The 26,831-nt window shown below is 38.6% G+C and overlaps 1 protein-coding gene across 1 annotated transcript; it reads left to right on the top strand.

Annotated features, from left to right (window-relative positions):
* The first annotated feature begins 1,751 nt into the window (after positions 1-1,751).
* On the top strand, positions 1,752-26,529 carry LOC121373666. The gene is made up of 3 exons (XM_041500386.1): positions 1,752-2,132; positions 21,294-21,672; positions 24,604-26,529. Exons 1-3 carry the CDS (start codon positions 1,977-1,979, stop codon positions 25,554-25,556), a joined length of 1,488 nt encoding a protein of 495 aa, XP_041356320.1. The 5' UTR covers positions 1,752-1,976; the 3' UTR covers positions 25,557-26,529.
* The last annotated feature ends 302 nt before the right edge of the window (positions 26,530-26,831 follow it).

Here is a 26,831-nt window from a genome sequence, read left to right as displayed (position 1 = left end):
TGACTCGTCCAGTGACCAACCATAATGTACAGGATTAATAGATGGTGGATCAGCATCAAGAGCAGCTTTCCATATAGCTATATGCAGGTGTGCCCTATAAACATGTACCTCAAAAGCCTCGGTTGCTGGCGGAAGTGTTTTCGAGTCTGGAGCTGAACTCAACTTTGGATTGGACATTTTAGATGACCAAACAGTGTATCTCAATGAAGTCATATTGGTTGATCCCGGTGATCCACAACAAGCAGCAACAAATACGGTAGACTCGGATATCACATCAACCATTTGTAGCTGTAGGTCACCTAGCTTCCCTAGTTGTTTCCCAGATGATAATACCTTCACAACAGTTACTTTGCCGATCCCCCACAGGTAGGCAACAATGTCACAGCCGGAGAGAACATGTGCAGCCAACAGGTATGGAACGATGCCACTATGCTTCTCTGCGGTGGCTTTTATGTCCACTGATGTCCTGTCATGACTGGTTCCAGCCATCACGAGATTACAGGTCAACTGCTGGGTGGTGCAATAATACAGCAACAGCACAAACACATCTGTGTCATCAGCTACCACTCTGATGCTGTTAACGTCTGTAGTTGCCAGATGAACAGCTTGCTGGATGGACAGGAGTGGGATCAGGTCCTGTTATCTCTAGGGTGTTTCCATTCTGTGGCAGCATATCTGCATAGTCTCTGAGGTAGTACATATGAGTTTGATGAGCTGAACCTTGTTTGGTGTGACCGTTAGGATTACCTTCTGGGCTGGTAGAGGTGTGCTCAATAACAACTGGTGCTGTCTGCTTGCATCCTTCTCTGCTCTGGCATTCCGAGTGGCAGCTTTTATACTGTTGTCATAGTACTTGTCAAAAACAAGGTAGGTATCACACTTGTTTAAACTTGTGCAAGGTAACTGAGCAGATTATGGATATAATCCTAGACAGTTCCATGTGATGGCCAGTTGATCATCCATAACACTGCATTTCCATCCATTATAATGCTCTCTGGGGGATGGAATGTCCTGTCAGATATTTCAACCTGTAACTTCTTCTTAAGAGTTGATTTTGACTTGTGTAGCCTCATGTCACCATTACTGTAAAACATGGCGGTGGGTACAGGTACCAGTTCGTACTTCAGAACACTCTCTAAATCAATATCCCTCACTTTCTCTCAATATAGAGCTCGATCCTCTCTAAGAGTATGTCAGAATTACCAAATGTTTGACATTCAACAGCCGATGATTAATAAATCAATGTGCTCTAGTGGTGTTGTTAAACAAAACAACCTTTACTTCACGAGTTATTTGCAGGTATCCTGAAATTATTATTCCAAGCGGCAAACTAAGTTTTAGGAAAAATACGGGGGGGGGGGGGGGGGGGGAAAGGGGTAAGCATATATGTCTGACAAAAATAATGTCTAAGTTGATTGTTCGACATGTTTTTAACCCACAAGGCATTTGTACTACTAGTACACCGTGTAACCTGGCTAGTATAAATAACTCTTGCAGTGTCATGACCTTTGACCTTGTCATAAAGTATGAAGACACCACGCCGAACGTCAAAAATAACAGATGTCTAAACGCAGGGGCCCAGCATTTGATTGGCGTTGACAATGTTTTTCTCTTTGCGTATCATAGAAAACAGAAAACACACCAGAAGTGCTTGATATATGTACGCTGTATATGATTAATAACAAAACGGTCATTGTACGAGTACGACATTTTGTTTTTATATTAAACAAAAACGACCGATGAATTTACCTTTTGAACCCAAACCGTGCCTCGCAAAAAAAAAAATGACAGCCGAGAAAACGTGATTGGTCACACAGAAAACGTTAAAAAGGCCAGCAATAAATCGCATCTTTCAGAAGTAGGAATACATTTGTCGTGAACAAAGATAATAGATATTTTGGATTCTGGGAAGATAACAAAGGTCTTCTTCGATTTTGGAACGAAATTACTAGCGAACGCTTGGTGTGGTGGCAACCATGTTAGTGCGCGTGCTGTATGTGTTGTGGCTGGCGGAAGTCGTTTCCCCTCACGGACATTTGAAGTCGCCCGCCAGTAGATCCAGTATGTGGAGGTACGGGTGGGAAACCGCTAAGAACTATGACGATAACCAGTTGTTTTGTGGTGGAAGAGAGGTCAGTATTTTAAAATCACATATTTGACTATTATATATCATCTTTTGAGTCAAGGGTGGTCAGTCTAGGATCGATCCCCATCGGTGGATCCATTGGGCTATTTCTCGTGCCAGCAAGTACACCACGACTGGTATATAAAAGGACGTGGTATGCACTATCCTGTCTGTGGGACGATGCATATAAAATATCCCTTGCTGCTAATCAATAAGAGTAGCCCATGAAGTGGCGACAGCAGGTTTCCTCTCTCAGTATCTACGTGATCCTTAACCATATGCCCGACGCCATATAACCATAAATAAAATGTGTTGAGTGCGTCGTTCAATAAAACATTTTCCTTCCTTCAATAAGAGAACTGCCGGCCTTACATCCCTGTAGTACACTATTATTGCTTCGAGTCTCCTGGGTTGTCATACCACGATCTGAACAGATTAGGCCCATTTAAGTGCCCCTATGGACAACCTAGGGAGACATTTCAACACCTACTAGGTCCCCTTAACATGCTACTCTCGGCACACTAATCACGACACACCAAAACTATACATACATGGGCGTACATAGGGTGGGGGGGGGTTCGATGGGTTCGACCGACCCCCCCCCCCCCCCCCGAAATCGCTTTTTTTATAATTTAATATATCTGAGATTGATATCTGACATTATTATATTTACTCAACATAGAAATATATGCCCAATATCTCTGCAATCTATTTTGGAACCCCCCCTTTTCAAAATCCTATGTATTGGAACTCCCCTTTTCGAAATCCTATGTACGCCCATGACATAGCTCCCCGTTTACTTTTTGACGGACCGTCCAAAATTGCGCCCAACTTCTTTCACAAAAATGCGCACAATTTCTCTTTGGCTTAATCCTACGAGACACCAAATTCCATAGCACCATACCACCCTCCGCCTGTTATCAGCCCCGGTCGAACTGCTGTTGCACCCTTGCACCTGTCAGTGCAGGCGGTCCCCCGTCCAACCCATCCCACCCCTTTCCTGTCCTGGACGGAGGAGCCGGCCGAGGAGGGGGGGGGGGGGGCACCTGTGCCTAGGACAGGCGTGCGCTAAAACAGCCTGCTCTGAATGTGCACGTTAAATACTCTTGACCTGACCCGACCTGACCTGCTATGCTATCTGTGGGAAAGTACATACAAAAGATCCCTTGCTACTAATGGAACAATGCAGCGGGTTTGCTCTCTTAAGACTATATGTCAAAATTACCAAATATTTGTCATCCAATAGGCGATGATTAATTAATCAATGTGCTCTAGTGTTGTCGTTAAACAAAAAATGACTATACTGATATAGTGTCACGTGACAAGATGGCGGAGAGGTTGACATTGAGAAATTTGCTCTGATATCGTTTAAAATAATGTCTTCTTTTAACGTAAACACATGCTAAAAAGTGGTTTGTAGAGTTCATTACATGCGATCGAAATGCTCCATGCCGAAAAGAGAACCAGCGAACAAGAAGAAGGATGAAAAACAGAAGGAGAAGGTTGGTAAGTCACTTAGCCCAACTGACAAGATGGCGGCCATAGATCCCTCAACGAGTAATTGTCATCAACAATCGCCAAAACCACCCCAAGTCTCATATGATGCGATAATGATTCAACAGCCTGAATTCGGTAACCCCGCCTTGCAAATTCAGCCAGTTTTTCCAGGTCAGCTGACCCAACAATTATCTATACCGCCATGGGCGAACCAAGTGTTCCAAAAATTGACTGAAATTTCCAACACGCTCATTGTAATTTCGCAAAAGACTGATAAGATTGAAGGAATCGAAAAGCGATTACAGACTATTGAGCTTAATGTTAATGCATTTAAAACACAGTTATCTGAAAGCAATGAGAAAATTATTGAAATGGAAAAGTCTATAAACTTTGTAAACGAAAGCTTCGAAGAAGCCCGTTCAGATAGAAAGAAAATGGCGGACGTTGTCGACAAAATAAAAACTGAGGTGAGAGAAGTGCGTAATGGTTTTGATGAAGTCAACAGCTTACGCGGTGATTATAACGAGTTGCATGACTGTGTGTTAGACCTTCAAACCAGATCAATGAGAGACAATCTTATTTTTAACGGTATTGAGGAAAAAGACGATGAAGAAACAGAAGCGATTTTACAAACATTTTTGAAAGATAAAATGAAAATAGAAAGCTCTATTAACTTTGACCGTGTACACAGACTTGGTAGAAAGAGTACTAATCCAACAAGACCGCGGCCAATCGTAGCAAAATTCGAACGATATAAAGATCGTGAAAACATCAGAAGAAGCTCAAAAGTGCTCAAGGGAACAAACTTTGGTGTAAGCGAACAATTCCCTTACGAGATCGTTCAACGCAGAAAGGAGTTATGGCCGAAGTACAAAGAAGCGCTGCGTCGTGGACTCCGTGCCTCACTTGTTGTTGATAAACTTTTTATTGACGGTAAACGCTGGTTTCCCGATAGTGCACCCCACGATAGGCCCAACGATGCGCATCCGTACAATCCTCCGAATGAAAACCCAAACAAACGTGCACGTAATTTCTCACCAAGGGAATATCGACCATAGGGACGCCGGAGGAGAGACACCGGTCAGGACTTGTCAACACCAAGTGAATACGAAACTGTAAATATTCCCCGTGTACATTCTTATTCAGAGGGAATAAGCGTATGTGACTATGTAGATATTGTATATTTAAATGTGTGTGGTCTCAGCAGCAGACTGGATATTCCAGAATTTATAGATTTTATCAATCAGTATGATTTAATATGTTTAGTTGAAACTAAACTTAACGATATTGATCACGTAGAAATACCAGGTTATACAATTTTTACTAATAATAGAAATATTGAATCCAATGTAAGATCAGGCCTGGCAATTAAAAATAAGCTCACAGATCAAGTACATATTCATAAAACTGTATCCCAATATGTATTATGGTTTACTCTTTCTAACGCTATTTCACAGGGAGATGTATTAAGCACTGTTATTGGAATTCTATATATACCCCCAGTAGGCTCGCCCTATTTAAACCATGATACGTTTAACACAATACAAGACGAAGTGAACGAGAAACTCTTAAGTGGAAATAATGTTCTTTTGATCGGCGATTTTAATGCTAAAACGAGTTTGCTTGTAGATTATGTGAGTTGTGATGGTGAACATACTAATAACACACTCATTTCTGATATCTCCGATTTTATGAATGAACCTAACAACTTATTAAATATTGGCATTCCATTACAAAGAGCGAATCAAGATACCAGTAGACCTAACGGTCACGGATATAAACTAATTGATCTTTGTAAAAATAGTAATTTGTATTTAGTGAACGGAAGAGTCGGCGAAGATCGGGGTATAGGACAACCTACTTGCAAAGGATCGAGTGTAATAGATTATGCCATAGCCTCATTCACAGTTTTGGAAATAATTCTTAAATTCAAGGTCAACGAATTCGAACCACTATTCTCGGACATTCACAATCCATTAACAATGCGACTGAATATCCATACAGCTAGTGGTAAACACCACGCCGTCATTAATAATGAACTCACCCCAAGGAAATGGAATACTAAAGAGGCTAAACACTATAGTGAAAATATAAACAAAGAAACAGTCAACGACATAAACGTAATATTAAATGAACTGTGTGAACACTTCTCGAAAGAAAAGCTGAATGGTGCAGTGGAGCGTATTGGTACCCTATTTGTTGACACCGCAGCCGACACTTTTGGTTACACGCAAGCCCGCGTCAGAGCCAGACACAAGCGTGAAAATACCCGTAACAAAGCATGGTTTGGAAATCATTGCAGAACACTAAGAAGAAAGTATACAGAAGCGAGATCAGCATACAAACAACGAAAAACACCTGATAATAAGCAACGACTTTTGAATGCCAGTAAAAGCTACAGAAATGTAATACGGAAATATGTTAACAAACACAATTGGAAGACAGAACAAAGACTCACAGAACTTAGTCAACATGATACCCACGCCTTTTGGAAACTGTTAAAAGAAAAACAAGACCCTACTCTCCCCCCCTTTAGACACTCTGTACGATTACTTTAAAAATATAAACAGCAGTGATGACAACACAACAGAAGAAAAAGATCCAAGTTTTAATATAGATTTTGAGGACACTACCATGCTAAATGAATCAATATTACAAGAAGAAATACTCGCCGTTGTTAAAAATCTAAAAAACAATAAAGCCTGCGGAATAGACCAAATAATCAACGAGTATATTAAGCAAACTATCGGCTGTATGGTCCCTGTGTATGTTAAGCTCTTTAATTTAGTGTTTAGAACATGGCATCTTTCCTGATTCGTGGCTAGTTGGCATAATCAAACCGATCTATAAATGTGGCGATAGAACTGTTCCAGAAAATTATAGACCTATTACTTTACTTAGTTGTCTCGGGAAACTGTTTACAGCTGTTTTAAATAATAGACTGAAATTATATTTAGAAACTAATGATTTGTTATCTGAAGTTCAAGCCGGATTCAGGAAGGAGTACCCGACGAACGATCATATTTTTACATTATATGGACTCATCGAATTGTTAAAAGCACGGAAGAAAAAACTGTATTGTACTTTTATAGATTTTAGCAAGGCATTCGACTCAGTATGGAGAACAGGACTTTGGGGTAAACTAATACAAAATGGTATTAATGGTAAATGTTTTAAAGTAATATATAGCATGTATCAGAACATTAAGTCATGCATTAGTGCACATAACACAATGTCGGATTATTTTCAATGTTCCATGGGTGTTAGACAGGGAGAAAATTTATCGCCCCTATTATTCTCCATGTTTCTCAATGATTTAGAGGATACGTTTAAAACTAATGATTGTAATGGCATCCGCATAGATAACTTATTCACAGATTCCACTTTGTATACAAATATTGTTCTTTTTGTGTTACTATATGCTGATGACACAGCGCTCTTTGCCGAAAATTATGACGACATGCAGAATTTATTAAATATTTTCGACTCTTATTGTACAAAATGGAAACTAAATGTAAATTGTAAAAAAACAAAAGTGCTAATTTTCAGTGGTAATAAAAAAGATTATTCCAAAAGGTTCCATTTAGGAAACACAAATCTAGATAATGTAGAAATATACAAATATCTTGGAATTATATTTCATAAATCCAATAAATTCACTAATGCTCGAAAACATCAATATGATCAAGCTCAAAAAGCTATGTATTTTACACTTAGACAAGGAAAACGTTGCCATCTTTCCATTCAATGCCAACTTAAATTATTCGATTGTATGGTTTTACCTATTGCTTTATACGGATGTGAAATTTGGGGTTTTGAAAGTCTGTCCTGCATAGAAAAATTGTATAGCAAATATTTAAAGTTATTATTGCCTGTTAGAAAATCCACCCCATTATATATGTTGTATGGAGAACTTGGATGCTTCCCGGTAGATATAACAGTAAAAATAAGAATGATAGGATTTTGGTTTAGGATGATTACTGGGAAGCAGTCCAAGCTATCATTATTAGTGTACAGAATGTTATTGAATGATTATAATACACATTTTTATGATCACAAATGGATAGCTTTTATAAAATCAATTTTAGATAATATTGGTTGCACATACATATGGTGGTCACATTGTGAGCGTATTAATAGTGCTTCATTGTTGAAAATGTTTATTTCAACAAAACTCATAGATCAATTTTTGCAAACATGGTACAGTCATATTGACACTTCATCGAAAGCATCTTGTTACAAAATATTTAAAAGCAGTATAGCATTCGAAAATTATTTAAATTTATTAGAAAAAAAACATTTGGTGCCCATTGTTACGTTTTAGAGTATCAAACCACAATCTTCCAATAGAGACAGGTAGATGGATACGTAAACCATTACATGATAGATTGTGTTTTTTATGCAACACTAACGACATCGGAGATGAATTCCATTATATTTTTACATGCCCATATTTCAACCAATTCAGACTTCAATATATACCGAAATATTATCGATCCAAACCAAACACATATAAATTTCACGAATTATTTAATTGTAAAAAAAACTGGTGTCCTCCGAAAACTTGCAATATTTTGTAAACATATTATGAATACTTTCAAGCCCTCCGGCTCATAGCTTTATTGTATTATTATTGTGTATGCAAACCCAAACCAATTATTTATAATTATATTCCCATGTTCGTTTTATGTAGATATACTTATGTGAATAGTTTTACTCTGTCATCTTGTTAAAAAGTGTGAATTGTTGTATTATATATTGTTCCTCATATGCCGTGGATTACGGCCTGAGAGAAATAAATGTTCAGTTCAGTTCAGATAATTTTTTATTTGAGATAATCCAGCACTGGCCGTAATAGTGTTTATTAAACGAATAGAGAAACTATTGCGACCACTTCTGGACACTCATTTGAGGGAACACCCGAGATATGTAAGGTAGGGGCGTGCATAGGCTGACATAACGAGGTGGGGTGTGTGTGGTGTGTGGGTATCGCAGTAAAATGAGATATCATGACATACTCCTATAGTAGGCATAATATAAAATAGGGACTTCTCTGTTATGACATCGGTAGCCCATTGGGCTATTTCCAGCCAGTGCACCACGACTGGTATATCAAAGGCCGCGGTATGTGTATCCTGTTTATGGGATGGTGCATATAAAAGATCCATTGCTACTAATGTAACAATGAAGCGTGTTTCCTCTCTAAGACAGTAGGTCAGAATGACCAAATGTTTGACATTCAATAGCCAATGATTAATAAATCTATGTGCTCTAGTGGTGTCGTTAAACAAACACATTTTTTTCTCTGTTATGATCTAAGATTTATCATCCAGGTTCTAGTTTAATATAACATGTTTCCAACAGACAAGACAGCACATACCATGGCCTTTGATATACCAGTCGTGGAGCACTGATTCGGACGGTGAATGAACCTAATCAGAGAATGGGTCCACTTTAGTTTTACTATGTACGGCCCTATATATACTCGCGGATAAAAGTTCCTGTGCACCAAATGATTGCATATAGAATCTAATTTACTTGTAATCTGGTTATAAAAAGTTCAGTAACTGAACGTGTAATCACTCCCGTCGATATTCCAGCGGTGTCCTGTCAATTGCACGAACTATTCATACTTTGTGATCACACGTTGCATTACTAGCATTCTTGGTCACGTGCTCCTGTTTGACGTCATTTTTCTTATCATTGGACTTTAAAACTATTGTATGGATTCTCGTTACTCAGAAAAATATTTTTGTTGGTATATGATCGTTGTCAGTGTGATGCCACGCCTCCCAGAAAATGGACTCCTTCGAACGATGGGTATGATTGAGGTTATAACGGCACAAACACTGTTGCTAGTAATTTTGGTATTCATTGGTGTTCATCATTATTATGCAATATCTGCGGAGATGTTCTCGACAGTTTAGGGGTACTAGGGATCTTCCATGTTTAGGGAGTCGACACGTGACGCCACGTCAGCAAATCGTCAGTATTAAGCGGGTGCACATATGGAATCATTTGGAAATAATACGTTTAACATCCTAATGCATCTCTAAGTTAAGGCCAATCAGTGGAAGAACTGAACGCAACCGATTAGGTGATAATAAAGTACGACCATGACCGTACATCATTACGTTGTTCTGTTACATCATCACCGACGGCGCACCAAGCATTGTGTAGACAGTACTTCAGGTTCAGAAGGCAGGAGAGGATCACCGTACTTTTAACAGATAAATAGTACATCTATGTAAATCACAATATTTTTAAATTTTAAAAATATAAGTCCTACTGCAATTTGAATGATGCACAGGAACTTTTTTCCTTGAGTATATAATTATGGCATTACACGACGATGTCATTCATGTTGAAGAACATCTGATTGGCGTCTCCATGGTGATGACCTGGACGTTAAATCAGGGCATAAACTTTTTCAGACAACCAATATGTCGTTCGTGTGGTTTTAGTGTTTACACGAACGATTTTCTTCAGTAGTTCGGATACAAATGAAAAGGTTAATGGGCAACAATATTCTAACTAGAATCTAAGATGATCGATTTTCGTAGCTTTTCTTCTATCATAAATTTACGAAAATACAGTTTTTGTGTGCTAGGACTAACTTAAAAGCTACCAGGCTAAAATAAAAATTAGGTTTGTTTGTCCTAACCCGACCGACCCATGAAAATCGACCTGTGTCAAAATCTTTTTCGACCTCTTTTGGGAAAGAATTTTTGTTGTTGTTAATATTTAACCAATTTAAATGTACGCTTGAACAAGTATAATATTGATCAGTAGATGATATTTGTCAAACATTTTAAAACCTCGATATAATTTAATAAACATTTATTAACGTCAGTTTGGATTCATTGGAAATTAGAAATTCTGTAAAATGCTATTCATAGTAACGAGAACACGATTTTCCCGCGACGGTGGCACGAGATCTTGCGCATCGCAGTGCATGTTCGTAATACAAGGTACATACTCTTGTGACAGGCAAAATGGCCTTTATAATAAATCAATCTAACGGTAGCAGTATATTATAATATAATTATTAAAATGGAATCTGGCCACTTAAATTAACACTGTTGATGACACACACATATAAAAAGTTTAAAGTTGCTTTAATATCATAGTTACAAATTTATATGCTGTTTTAATCAAATTGTCTTCTCACTTATTTGTAATAAATATAACTAGGGACTAATCAATCTTAACTCAGGAATGCATACCGGAGGGGGAAACTCTGTTAACGTGCCCATATCCACCGAAGGTTCAGGCACGTCCATCCTGGGCACGAGTTCTGATTTGCGCCAGATCTCCTGGCCTGGACAGAAATGCATGTGGAAATTGTACCGTGTTAACTGTCACGTTCAGTATGATTAGATCGTTGTCTTGTTACATCGTAACAAATCTGATAAAATCGGTGAATAATCAAAGTCTGGCAAGTTGACTGGATAGATTTGTCAGAGATAGATGAGTTGCACGATGACAGAACATTTGTCAGCAACACCCCTCTGACATAACGTTACGCAGTGTTCGCCTCATCTGAACGCGACCAATTCCACCGGTCATCCACTATAGGCCTAGATCTTTCAATATATCTAGTAGTAAATTAGATTATTTAGTTTTATTTGTTTATGGGCACACATCAAAGCAATACACATTAACTAACAGTTAAAGGGACATACCATAGTTTTTAAACACTGAGGCATATTTTTTACTATTTACTTTACTTAGATTTTATTGTGTAGATTATCCATTTCCGTACATTCGAAGTGTTTTTGGTTATCCTGGTGTTTTTAATATCACAAAATGCATTTCTCATATTTTTAAAAACGCACGTGCGTCTCAGAAGTAACAGTTATGGAGTCGAATTTTAGTCTATTTTTAGAGAGTATTTCACCATTTCAAAGTCACAGACTCATGTTTCACTCAATTGTAACTGAGAGAGGGAGGAAATGTTTTATTTAACGACATACTCAACACATATATTTACGGTTAAATGGCGTCAGACATATGGTTAAGAACCACACAGATATTGAGAGAGGAAACCCGCTGTCTTCACTTCATGGACTGCTCTTTTCGATTAGCAGCAAGGAATCTTTTATATGCACCATCCCGCAGACGGGACAACACATACCACGGCTTTTGTTACACCAATTGTGGAGCACTGGCTGTAACGAGAAATAGCCCGATGGGCCCACCGACGAGAATCGATCCTAGATCGATCGCGCATCAGGAGAGAGAGAGAGAGAGAGAGAGAGAGAGAGAGAGAGAGAGAGAGAGAGAGAGAGAGAGAGAGAGAGAGAGAGAGAGAGAGAGAGAGAGAGACACACACACACACACACATACAATTTTTTTTTTTCTATGTCTGTTTAATACGTGTCATGAGACAAAATCAGGTATGATAGGTCTTTCTTTCTGCCAGTAATCCGAGAAAGTAGCTTTAAGAAAACGTGAATCCACATCTGACAAGTTCACTGGATAGGGCTGTCGGAGACCAATGAGTAGTACACGGTTTTTATAGACCTGGGTCTCGTTCCACGAACAATCTTGGCGCTAAAATCACCTTATGCACTTACGGTCGTGGGACTGAGCCCTGTTTAGAACGTCTCTGTCATGATATAAGAGTCATGTTGTGTCTGTCAGTAACCCGAAGAAGCAGCTTTAAGAAAAGGCCCCGGGGACAACAGCCATGAACTGAAGCAGGTAGACGAACGTTTGGCAGATTCATGGTGTTCCAGCGTCAGTTATGAATAATTACATTGGTTCAGCCACACTAACAATGTCAAGATATGAAATAATAATAAAAAAAGAAAGACATTTATTAAGAATGCATAGTGGTACAGTACATGTGGTGGGCGACGCAGAGGGATGAATCCAGGATTTTTTTTGGGAGGACATAAAACTAAAAAGGACAATAGCAATGGATATAGCTATAGAAAATACAACAATAACACTATTAAATATTTACGGACCAAATGAAGATAACCCTACCTTTTTTGAAAATGTTCTGAAAAATATTGAAGACTTTGAAAATGAACAGTACATAATTTGTGGCGACTTTAACTTAGTGTTAAATCAGTTTTTGGATATTAGTAATTATCTACATGTAAATCATCCTAACTCAAAGAAAACATTGTTAGACAATTTACAAGTGTATGATTTGGTTGATCCGTTTAGGGAATTGTACCCAACATTAAGAATGTATACATGGAGAAAGAAAAATCCTATTAAGCAGGCGAGATTAGATTTGTATTTGATCTCTAACAATTTGATGACACATGTAGAACAAGTAACTATTGATAATAGCTATAGATCTGACCATGCAGGAGTGATTTTAAAATTAAAATAAATACTATTAAAAAAGGTACAGGTTTGTGAACATTTAATACTTCTTTATTAAACGACAAATAGTATGCTAAGATAGTAAAAGAAATAATAAATAATATAAAAACGCAATATGCTGTCCAGATATATAATATAGATGAAATAAACACAATTCCAAATGACACACTTCAATTTACCATTAATGATCAGCTTTTCTTGGAAACGCTATTAATGGAAATCAGAGGGAAAACGATATCATATTCTTCTGCCAAAAAAAGGGAAAAACAAAAACTGGAAACTAAACTGTGCGAAGATATTAAGGCGTTAGAAGAAAATGCAGCCATAATCTTTAAACAAATAGAAGAACAAAAACAAAAATTGGTAGAAATTAGAAAAGAGAAATTAAAAGGGCATTTTATTAGATCTAGAGCTAAATGGGTAGAAGGAGAGAAATCTTCAAAATATTTTTGTAACATGGAAGCAAGAAACTTTCATAGCAAATTAGTTTCCAAAATAGAATTAGAAAACGGAAATTTAATCACAGACCAAGCTGAAATATTGAAAGAAACAAAACGTTTTTATGAAAAACTGTATTCAAAACAGGAATCTGAATGTGAAAATATAACAAAATTAATTGAAAACTGTAATTTTAATATTCTCTCTGATAACGAAGCAGCAGAGTTGGAGGGGGAATTAACGTACGCTGAAGCTTTATTATTTCTTTAAAATATGAAGAATGAAAAAAGTCCTGGTTCTGATGGATTTCCAGCAGAATTAAAAAAATTATTTTGGTTTGATTTGGGGCACTTTGTAGTTAGAGCCATCAATTTAAGTTACAGTATTTAAGAAATGTCACATGTACAAAAACTAGGCATCATAACCTGCATACCAAAAGCAAACAAACCTAAGCAATTTAAAAAAAATTGGAGGCCACTCACCCTTTTAAATTGTACTTATAAAATAACATCTGGTTGCATTGCAAATAGGATAAAAACCGTATTGGACAAAATTATTGAAAAAGATCAAACAGGATTTATAAAGGGAAGATACATAGGAGAAAATATAAGGTTGATATATGACATTATGCAATACACAGAAACATATAAATACCAGGTCAGCTACTATTAGTCGATTTTGAAAAGGCGTTTGACTCCTTATCCTGGAAATTTATTCAAAAAGCTCTAGACATTTTTAATTTTAAGTGTTCAATAAAAACTTAGATACAAACACTGTATAAAAATTCAGTTTCAGCTGTAATCTAAAATGGACATCTATCAGAAAGTTTTAAGTTATACAGAGGCTGCAGACAAGGCGATCCGTTATCGCCCTGCATTTTTATAATATGTGCAGAAATACTTGCCATTTAAATACGCAATAACAAGAATATTAAGGGAATTTATATTGATGGAGAAGAATATCTTATTTCGCAGTATGCAGATGATACTACTTTTATTTTGGATGGATCTCCCGAGTCACTGTACGGCACACTTACTACTCTAGACTGCTTTGCAAAAATGTCAGGTTTGAAGCTAAATTAATCTAAATCAAAGACAATATGGACTGGCAGAAAAAAAATTCTCAAATGAAGTCTTTCAACATACTAGATGGAAATTAGAATGGGGTTCAACTAAGTTTACTTTATTGGGAATTCGCTTCTCTTTAAATCTAAAAGATATAGTTAAAGAAAACTTTGAACCAAAAGTATTGGACATGGAAAGTACAATGAAAATCTGGAGTGCACGAAAATTGACGCTATTAGGCAGACTCACTGTTTTAAAAACATTAATAATACACAAAATAATAAATTTACTAATCTCATTACCAACTCCATCTGAACAATTAGTCCAAAAGTTAAAAAACAGATTTTATAGTTTTATATGGGAAAATAAACCAGAAAAAATAAAACGTGAAACTATAATTCAAGATTATCAAAACGGAGGATTAAGAATGATTAATATTTCAATTTATATAACAGCCTTAAAATCAGCATGGATAAGAAGACTACTTACAAATTATTCAAAATGGATACATCTTTTTTCATCTATTACAAAGGTATCAATACATGATTTAATTATATATGGGGATTAATTTGTTAGCAAGAAAATGCAAAATATAAGTAATCCTTTTTGGAAAGATGTTCTTGAAAGCTGGAGAAAAATTCAATGTGAAGAAATCATTGAAAGTATAGACGACATAGTGGTGTCAATATTTCGCACAACAGTAAAATATTAAAAGATAAAAAACCTATTTTCTACAAAAAGTATGCCGAAAAGGGAATTATTTTTATAAATGATTTAATTGGTGTACATGGTGGCTTTCTAACTGTTGACGAATTTATGGTGAAGTATAATATAATAACGATTTTTTTTAGATTATACGTCTTTAATTAAAGCAGTAAAATGTTTCATTGAAAAATATGGAAAATTAAATTGTCAAACTGAATTTTTTCCCTAATTATAAACCAGTTTATCCACAAAAGTTAAAGCAGATTTTAAAAGAGAAACAAGGTTGCAAGGAACAATATAAACTGCTATACAAAACATCACAAATACCAAAATCACAATTAAAATATCAGGAAAAAGGTTTTAACTATTCATTAAGGGAATGGAAAATATATTATAGCGTACCCTTTAAATGTACTAGAGATAGAACTTTGCGGTGGTTTCAGTACAGAATATTGCATCGAATACTCGCAACTAACAATTTTTTTATATACTATTCACTATATAGATACCAATAAATGTACTTTCTGTAATCTGCTGCCAGAGACAATGGAACACTTATTCTATGATTGTCATTTTGTTAAAAAACTATGGAAATCTATTGCAAATTGGATAACAAATACTATGGGTGAACATATTACTTTTGATAAACATATAGTTATCTTAGGTTTGCCTAATGAACCAAACAGCAGTGTAGTAAATTGGATGATTATTAATATAAATTATTATATTTATTCTATAAAAATGCAAAAACAAAAATTGAACGTACGATCATTACAACGGACAATTAAAAATAAATTAGAAATTCAAAGGTGTCTTCTGCTTAAAAACTGTGAATACGAATATTTTGGAACATATTGGAAGAAATGGTATAATTTATTTATTGACAATTTTACATGAACTTTTTCAACTGTAGTTTAACATACTGGCTTAGAGACAAACAATAAAAGATAAAATTTGCAACCCGTTATTCTTTTCTTTCACTTCTGATATTTCGTTTTTCCCCTTTCTTCTTTCTCTTCTTTCTCTTCTTTCTTGCTCCCAGAAATAATTAAAACTAATTACCGACATGTATGAAAACTGATGTACATGGATATTTGTGTGTGTGTGGGGGGGGGGGGGGTGTAGGTGAGTGGATGAGAGAGATTTTGAATGCAGTATATGTTTTAAACATGAACATTGTGTACATGTAAATAGTCTGTATATACAGTGTGTGTGTATATATATATATATATATATATATATATATATATATATATATATATATATATATATAATTAAAATATGTGTACGTCAGTGAGCTCAGGGCACCTCAACCCTGACACTGCCAAATATTTCTGGGGATAATAATATTTAAAAAAAAGAAGAAAAAAAGGACAACTGCTGTCAAGTTTACAGTCATGCAATTGGAAACAACAACATGCCGGACCGTGGACGTATTACTACGCGGTCAGTCTAGGATGGATCCCCGTCGGTGGACCCATTGGGCTCTTTCTCGTTCCAATCAGTGCACCACGACTGATATATCAAAGGCCGTGGTATGTGCTGTCCTGTATGGGATGGTGCATATAAAAGATTCCTTGCTACTAATGAAAAACTGTAGCGGGTTTCCTCTCAAAGACTAAATGTTTGACATCCAATAGCCGATAATTAATAAATGGATGTGCTCTAGTGGTATCATTACACAAAAACTTTAGTATGTCGCCCGGAGTGCTTGGCTGGCAGGATAAAACCTACTGGGCGGACCCATTGAATTCTCCCCTCCCTTCCCGCAACTCCTATATCTAACGCCGTGGTATGTGCTGTCCTGTCTGTAGCGGGTGCCGGAATTAACAAATATATAATTTAGACATCCACACCCAATAGCCGATGAAGGTTTATTACAAAGGTACCCTCTGTAGTATGTCGCCCACGTGGTGCACTGGCTGGAACGAAAAGGGTAAAATTACGTTCCCTACAATTTGGGAAATTAATGGATACATTTTTAGAATATTTACAAGTATTATATTAAAAAATACTGCAGTTTAAAATGTGTCAAACAACATGAAATGCAGTGTGCAATTAAAAAAAAAAGAAGAAAAAAAAAGCAAAAAAAAAGCACTATTTTTGGTCAAACAATATATATATAGAGGATATTATATCATATATGAGTGTCCATGACAGACGATGTTTACGACACGAGTGCCTAAATTATCATATTTCCCGAGCGAGAGCAAGGGAAATGCGATAATTTAGGCACGAGTGTCGTAAACATCGTCTGTCATGGACACGAATGTAATATTCTCTTTATTACCGTAGAACTGTCTTGCTAAATGAACATTCCAGTCATTGTTTACAAAGTAACGTTTCCTTAACGGCGGAGTAATGTTTGTTCATTGATGTCTTGAAAGCCAAATCACAACCTATTCTAAAGTTACGTGATATTTATACGCCCATAAGTAAAGAGTACACATGTATCAACAGCTGTAAATTGTAAAGCATGTGTATACTAAAAAGCAAACAAATACACAGTAATTGAAATAATTAGTTTTGAATTTGAATGACATCAGTATTCCAATGACGTCACTTTGCATCTCCTTACAATAACTATAAATTGGGTACATGACGTTTCCGTTTTAAGAATGCTGGAAAAATTCCAGTGCAAAATTGCTATTGAATTTTTTGTTTGTTTGAATATTATTAACTACATCGTAATATAATACAAGTTATCATAAATAATCAATTAATGTTTTATTAAATTAATTAAAAACACGTATTTGTCATTACGGCATGTGATCAGCTTACACTCGAAATAAAAATGTATTAATGAAGAAAGTAGTATCTCTGGAATGTCGTGTCAGCCAATCAGAAAGAAATGTACTCTTACAACAGCCAATCGTTAAACGACATTATCTCGCCTTCAGTGTAAAATTCTTTAATCTCATTGGTTGTTTGCCGTTGGACAAAACCCTTAAACCCCTGTGGGCGGAGCCAAATTCTCTTATACCCCGTCTGTAATTTCCAACAGTTTCCAGCCACCCCAGTTAATGCTAAAGCAATGATTAGATTATAAATAACATTGATAATAAATCAAGTATACATAATTAATTTTATTTTTTACTATAAAATACACTATTTCAATACTTTAAAAGCTGCAATGTTGAACTCGGCCACCTAATTACGGTCGTGGTGTTATTGTATTAATGCGCGATTAGCAACAGTTGTGGGGTTTTTTATTTATTTTTTATTTTTACTACATACATTTCTGATAAAAAAAAAAATTGGTTTTTTTTTATTTTATTAATATCTGTTTCAGACAATTTCGTATTACAAACATTTGAAGTTAAAAACTCGTTTATCGATGGAACTATTTTTCGTCACTGGCAAGTGGTTTCGTTCGCGTCCGCGTGGTACGGCTCCGTTAATAAATTGTTAACAATTATTATTTTCTGGCGTTATTTTGATTATTTGGCTATATGGTTTAACATGTCGGCAAGATGGGTAAAAGAACACACAGAGGGTACACAAAAAGCCATATACCCCTCGTGATGCTTCTACAACTTACAATGTCAAGAGGACATACGATTTAGTTATGACATACGAGGGAAATCGTACAATAAATATGGCCCTCGTTATGCTGTACCTCGTATGTAATAAATACATATACTACATAATACATGACAAATGCAAACTTAAACCTGTCAAGGACCTTTAAATTATATTTTCAAAAACAACGAGTTTTGGGCCCCCTCTGTTGAAAAATATTACTATTTTTGGCAGACGATGACTAAACAATGTACTCCAGAGTCGTGTCGTTAAATTTATTTATTTTTTATAGCAGCTATGCATAAATTCTATGAGAAACAAAAAAAGGTGCCTGGAGAACTGAAGTCACGTGACTTTAAGCCGCCACAAGGTGAATTATTCGAGCACTCGGTTTGTCTATAACTAAATGGAAAGTATATACTACTATTGCCGATAGCATCGATTATTAATTTTTAAGAATCAGACAGTGCACTTTCAATCTGATTAAAATCAGCTCCACTGGCCTATAGGCTACTATAGCGTGTGGAAATTAAAGACCCAGTGGGGCTGATTTTAATCAGATTGGTGCACTTTGTAACCGATGACACCTGCCTTGTGTTCAGTGACAGCGAGCGACGCTAACGTTCGCGAACTTACATGACTGGTCTTCGATGTGGTTTACGTGAAGCGCATTAGCCGGTCTAACGGTTTAATTTCACCCATCTACTTTTCGCTAAACCTTTGTAAACTTATTCATAAGCGTACGAGACGGGGGGGGGGGGGGGGGGGGGGGGGGGGAGGAGGACGGATCCCACCCCCTCCCCGTGCTGGAGAAAAACCTCAAATTCGGGGGAAATTATAGAGATATTCGGGCATAATGTACTAACCTGAGACCTTTTTTACCAGGCATTTCCATCATTCTACCCAGAGGCGTAGCGTGGGCGGGGCTTCCGGGACGGTTGCCCTTGGCGCAACATTCTGGACTGGTGGAAGGTACTCGGGGAGTGCTAACGGTCCACTGGATAGGGACGCAATACCTGCCTTGCCCCGGGGGCTGGCAACACACGCTACGCCACTGATTCTACCCTTAAAGTTAGTTGTAATCTATGTAAAAATGCGCAGTGATTCGTTTACAACACTATATAGCTGTTTGGTAGCAATGCCAATATGAATAAATGTTGGTAACCAGATTCGGGCATTTTCGTTTAGTTGGCCTCAGATTACAGTTATCTTCCCATTTGGTTGGCCAAAATCCGGAAATTTGACCGCACAAGTAGTCTGCTGTTTGACTGTGATTATTTCATGGCAGACAGCTATGAAGTGGCAACTGTTTGACTGAAGTGACAGGGGATAGCATGTAGTTTATAAACATGTGTAACTTGTTGACATTGAAGACTTGTTGGTAGTAATTCCGGCCCATGCAAAAGTAGTGCTTTTTGTGTAAAATGGGTGTACTCCGGCCTGGTTTAGAGGGTGTGTCTGTTTAAACCAATATGCTGGGAGAAAGAGCTGGACAACAGGGGTTGTCCTTTTCAGGGTGTGTGTCCCCCATGCAGGCAAAGGTACATACAAAACTTCACGGGCCTGCTGATATTAATAAAAATGTTATAGCCACTAAGGCTATATAGAAACATATAGCGAAATTAATTGTGGTCTGAGGCCAGTTCGGACAAAAACACAGCCTGTCCCCCTGGCAAATGGGAGCCCCTACGACTAGGAACTTATCTGAATGGTTCTTCGCTTTAACGTGTAGGGTAAAACGCAGTCTGAAGATCCCTCGGTAGTAAAAAAAAAGAAAGAAATGTTTTATTTAACCACGCACTCAACACATTTTATTTACGGTTATATGGCGTCAGACATATGGTTAAGGACCACACAGATATTGAGAGAGGAAACCCGCTGTAGCCACTTCATGGGCTACTCTTTTCGATTAACAGCAAGGGATCGTTTATATGCACCATCCCACAGACAGGGTAGTACATACCACGGCCTTTGATATACCAGTCGTGGTGCACCGCGCATCGAGCGAGCGCTTTACCACTGGGCTACGTCCCCCCCCCCCCCCGGTAGTAAATGTTTGAGCCTCAAATGGGAGGGACACAAGACCTCACCCCTCACCCCCACCTCCACCCCTGCCCCAGTTCCTACTACCAATCCACTGGTTCGTTCACACAAGGGACGGGACGTAGCCCAGTGAAAAAGCACTGCTTGATGCACGGTCGGTCTGGGATCGATAACCGTTGGTGGGCCCATTGGGCTATTTCTCGTTCCAGCCAGTGCTCCACAACTGGTGTAACACAGTCCGTGGTATGTACTATCCTGTCTGTGGGATGGTGCATATAAAAGATCCATTGCTGCTAATCGAAAAAGAGTAGCTCATGAAGTGGAACGTCGCCACGATGAGCAGAACGACTGTGGCGTGACGTCACTAATGATAGGTTTAGTAAGCACTCAAACATACACAGTGACGTAACAAAAAGAAGCGATATTTCCTAGGAGAATATCGCAGGAGATATCGCATATTATGTAGTGTCAGCGATATCTCCTACAAAAGCCTTTAATGGATGATATAATATGACAGGTACAACGTCAGTAGTTTTGTTTATGTGTCATTTCAGCACCTGTGGGAGAAGATGAAAGGAAAATGCGGCATCTGTGGCGACGCCTACGACGACAGCCCTCGACCAAACGAGTGGCCCGGGGAGTACGCTAAAGGCATCGTCACAGAGAGCTACACCGCCGGTGACGTCATAACAGTACAGGTCGACGTCACTGCCAATCACGGTGGCTATTTCGAGTTTCGGCTATGTCCCCTGAAGTCTTACATGATGGAGGCCACCCAGGCCTGTTTAGACCGGTTACTTCTGGAGCAACCAGATGGGTCTAGAAAATATCACGTGGACCAGAAGTTGCGTGCGCAGGTGTTCTCGGTGCGGTTACGTCTGCCAAAGTCCGTGACCTGTGACAGATGTGTGATGCAGTGGAAGTGGAATACAGGTAATATCTCACGGGTAGTCCAAACGGACGTAGGAAGTGTGAAGTGTGGTTCTTTCTACGTCCGAAAAGGGTTACATTACCCTATATATATAGCTGGTATTCAAAACTAGTGGCACCATGTTTCAACCGTTTCTCAACCAAAAAAATGCAACAAATGGACACGCAATCCAAAAATTTATATAACCTACCGTACTCACTAAATCCCGATTGAAGTACTTGCGTCAGTATTAACAGAATAAATCTTCCAACGACAACCTTCAAAAAGTATCCCGCTATTTCAAATTTGTTAAATAGAGGGAAGCAACTCGCCCTGCACATTAAGAAAGTATTGCACCCCCCCCCCCCCCCTCAGTGGGCTGACTGAGATCGAGGGCGCAAAGCAAAGTTTCTAGGGGGTTCAGGAGTATGCCTCCCCCTGCTCCGCCGTGGCTGACAATACAACAGAAAACAAACCTAAACATGCTGTCCGGTGTAATTAAACCTGCGTGAAACACGTGACGGGGACGTGTGTCGTTGCAGGTTGCGTACACGTTGTTCACAGACAAAAAAAAAAAAAAAAAAAAAAAATACAGTTTAAGATTTTCATTTTTCTCACGTCCACGTGTGGTATCACAAATAAACACAAAACATTTGTAAGTATTGTATTCTCAAATATATTCTTCTTTTTAAAAATCTTAATGCAGGGGATATTTCAAAATCTCAGTGCAGGGGATGATATTTCAACCGATTTTTTGCTCACGCGAATTTTATTTGCATAGCGAACAGAATTTTGCTGATTCTGAAATTTGCAACTTTTAATATTAGAATGCAAAGGTTCACCACGTAACCGATTGGTTGATCGCGTGAATTTGAAATTGTGTAACCGTCACGCGAACAGAACGACCGTTCTCGTGAAATATTGTGCCCTTGTAGTGTTAGCAGAAAAATATTCGATTTAGTTAAAATTGTAGGCTATGTGTTGTATGAAACCGAGATAGATTTAGGACTTTACAAGATTCCACGGAAATATTAATCTATGAAGAATGAAATTATTTTTTGGTTTCCTAATGTTCTTTAATACATTAATTTAATGTGTATTGCTTTTCTCTTAATTACATGTAGCCTACATTTACTACATGAAATTTGATGACGGAACAAATGTATCAACGTACGTGTGGATCGTCGTTTACACGTAAAAACGCGAAACCACACGCCCGTGTAAAGGTATTCCCCTGACCTAGATACACGTCATACGTATGAGGAGCTTTATGTTGTAGCTCACGTAGAAACATCTTAAACTCTTATTTCTGACCTAGATATACGTTACACGTGCCGAGGTCCGTCCGTGGATGTGTAATTTTTTTTTAAATAGTCCACTTTCCAATTTACTTCCCAGAATGCAGGAAAATGCATCTCCTGCAATCTAGATTTTAAAAAATATCGGGGGGGGGGGGGGGGGGGGGGCATGCCCCGGACCCCCCTACTAGCAACTTCGATTACGCACACACACACACCCCATATAAATATTCTGCGTATGGGCCTGCACGTGTGAGACGCGTTACGCGGGAGATCACGCAGACATCTTAAATTCTATTTCCCTGACCTAGATGCACCCCCGACACGTATGAGGCGCGTTACGCGGGTGCTCACGTAGAGAAATCTCAATCTAATTAAAATTAGCTCCACTATTACATGTGGATCTAACAGCAGCCCGTTGGAGCTCATGTCCAGTTGACCTTTCATTCGATCAATCAAAACCTTACTTGCAAAATCATGCCAGTAATTTGAAAAAAAAATGAAAACATTCGGGATTATGCCGAGGGTATACGAAATGATTCGGGTGAATTACGAAGTATGCTGGAAACTAATTTCAATATAAAATTTTATATAAAATTAGTTTCAGGACGAAAAACCCCACCGTGATGGTATACCCATAAAACCTGTTTACATTAGTATACAATCCAGAGTTTATTACTGCACTTTTCCCCCTGTTTTTTCAATGTTGAAATAGACCAACAAGTTCGCCTATTGCATAGTCTCGACTGATATTTTTAGAATTTGTATGCTCCCGAATAACGTTATAAAAGGCGAAGTGTACTTGGTCGATATTTAAATTGTTCTTTATAGATGAAATGTCACCTGGACATGGGAGTCCACGCAATGCTGTTAGATCTACTGGTGAGACCAGTAGAGCTAATTTTAATCATTGGAGAAATCTTAAAGTCTATTTCCCTGACCTATATACACTTCACACGTATGGGGCGCGTTACGTGGGAGCTTAGGTCTCACTACACAGATGTCATCTGTCATTGAAACCCATGTTAAATTGCACCAACTTCAAACGAAGATTGCCAATAAAACAGGTTCTCGTTGGCACTAACAACATACACCATTGCGAACATACATTATATAAGCATTTATTTTCACTCTAAAATTGGGAACATTTCCGACTCGGTTTTTTGCTATAGACCGCATCTGGCTGTAGTATCGGTCCGAACAGGTGGTTCATTAACCGATTCACTCCGCTGGTCTCTTGCGCGATACACTCATGTCACAAAAGGTCGATACACAATATTACAAAATAACATGGGCAAAATACAGTCAGAAGGCTCACCATTAAACATACACATTGTTTTAATTCTTCACCATTTCCATCATATGTGAACCATGACATGTGTCACAATTAGGAACTATAGTGGACCGTGATCGATGAACTCTCACCCGGAAGTGATCTGTGTAGTGAGACTTTACGTAGACATTTTAAACTCTATTTCCCTGACCTAGATACACGTCACACGTATTGGGCGCGTTATGCGGGAGCTCACATAGAGAAATCTTAAACTCTATTTCCCTGACCTAGATACACGTCACACGTCTCTCTGTCTCTCTGTCTGTCTCTCTCTCTCTCTCTCTCTCAATAAGGTATACCATCTACTACTATTTGTATTTCAGCAAACTCGTGGGGTTGTATGGAGAACCATGGCTCAGGGAATAAGAAGTGCTGCGTGGGCTGTGGACAACAGGAACAGTTTGTCAACTGCGCAGACGTCAGTATAACCAGATATTCCGGTTCCGCTAGGAAGCGCCTTCCATCAACACCCATAGCGAGGGTGGACGACATCCCATACAAAGGTTGGAAGCCGACCGCCGTCTTTGCCGGTCCGCCCAAGAATATCAAGAAACCACCGGTACTTGAGCCGCAGATTCCTGTTCCAAAATGGATCTCAGTTAGAACTCCTGTACGACCTTCCTCCCGGGCAAAGCAGCCGTTTCAGTTTGACCCAATCCCGCCGTCAGAACAGCCTTTCTTCCGAACCCAACAGCGGTTTCAATTCAACCCAATGCCTTCAATCCAAACCCAACAGCCATTTCAATTCAACCCAATGTTCCCAGAAGAACGGCCTTCTTTTCGAACCCAGCAGACGTTTCAGTTCAATCCACCTCCCCCGGCAGAAGGGCCGCCGGTCCTTCCGTCAAACCAAGGAGCATCCCCCTTTTCTCGATTCATCGCTGGTTCTAACATAGAAAAAGGTTTTGTGGTCGGCATCCCGAACTCTGGTTTCAGACCCATCATCGCCAACCCAAGGTCAGGTCCTCAGCCGAGTTTCCTTGTGCCTAGGTCTCGTTCTCGATCTCGTGGATTCTTCGTCCCCTCCTTATCGCAGGAGACTCGCTGGAATCCCGGAGAGAGTTTCGTCGTGTCGCACGTGCAGCATTCGTCGCCGTCCAAGATGAGTTCGCTGCTGCTGCATCAGAACACACGTGCTCGATGTGTCCCGAGGTTTCCGAAGTTCACGACGTTTTCGTGCCGTGAGAAGTGCTCGCCGAAACAGCAGACGTGTGTCTCAAAGAGTGTCCGTCAAGACCCCGAATCAGCGTGTTCGTGGATGTGTACGGTCGGATAACCGGGGTGATATCCACTTGGTGAAACGTTCAGGTTTCCCCGGATACTTGGAGCGTTCTTTCAAGTGCTCAGCGGTGTATGCATGGATTCAGACCACACAAATAGTACCACTGGAGCTAAACCTGACGTTTTAGATAGAATAGTCGCTGGCTAATTCTAGGCTCAGACTACCAACTGCCACCACAAAGTTGGTCAACTTTCTGTTCTCACGACTTCTACAACTGTCCTGTGTCCAGATGCTAGTCTGAACGTTCTTACAACTCTATTTTCGTCGTATATGACTTCTACGATCGATTAGTTGTTAATCTGGGCACACCCATTTAAGTTGGCAGTTGTGGAAAGTACAACGCAACCGTCGAGTTTGCCAACTCCGTCATGACAGTTGACAGTCGAAGCCTAGATCAGTCACTACCGGTGTAATGGTTGCTGGCATACTAAGCAGGACTTTAGATGATGGATGGGTATTATAACACTTTTTTTTGTTGTATAGATATATATCACAATATGGGTATCCAATATCGAAAATAATTCCACATGTATTCAGGGATGAGGTGAAATGGTTAAAAAGGGCATTTATAGTATTCAGCGACAGCATGTAAAAAGGGCATCTATAGTATTCAGAGATAAATGTAAAAAGGGCATCTATAGTATTCAGAGATGGGGTGTAAAAAGGGCATCTATAGTATTCAGAGATGGGGTGTAAAAAGGGCATCTATAGTATTCAGAGATGGGGTATAAAAAGGGCATCTATAGTATTCAGAGACAGGATGTAGGGCATCTGTAGTATTCAGAGATGGGGTGTAAAAATGGCATCTATAGTACAGGGGTGGAAATTCTATTTCTGTGTGTGTGGTTCACATGACTGAAACAATCAAACAAACAATGTTAAAAATGGGATATGGGAACTCTTAACATGTAATAAAGCCTCAGGCATGCCCAATTCGGGCTCAACCTCTGACTTCGCCAGTGACTAAGGTTGGTTTGTTTGTTTTGTTTAACAACACCACTGGAGCACAATGATTAATTAATCATTAGTTATTGGATGTCAAACATTTGGTAATTCTGACTTGTAGTCATCAGAGGAAACCCGCTACATTTTTCCTAATGTAGCAAGGGATCTTTTATATGCATTTCCCCCACATACAGGAAAGCACATACCACAGCCTTTGTCCAGTTGTGGTGCACTGGGTGGAACGGGAAAAAACTCAATCAGCTGAATGGATCCTCCGATGTGGTACGATCCTGTGACGCAAGCACCTCAAGTGAGCACTCAACC

Source organism: Gigantopelta aegis, chromosome 5, assembly GCF_016097555.1.
Source record: "Gigantopelta aegis isolate Gae_Host chromosome 5, Gae_host_genome, whole genome shotgun sequence".
NCBI lineage: Eukaryota > Metazoa > Mollusca > Gastropoda > Neomphalida > Peltospiridae > Gigantopelta > Gigantopelta aegis.
Note: the sequence above shows the minus strand (reverse complement) of the source record. Positions and strands in the feature narration are given on the sequence as shown.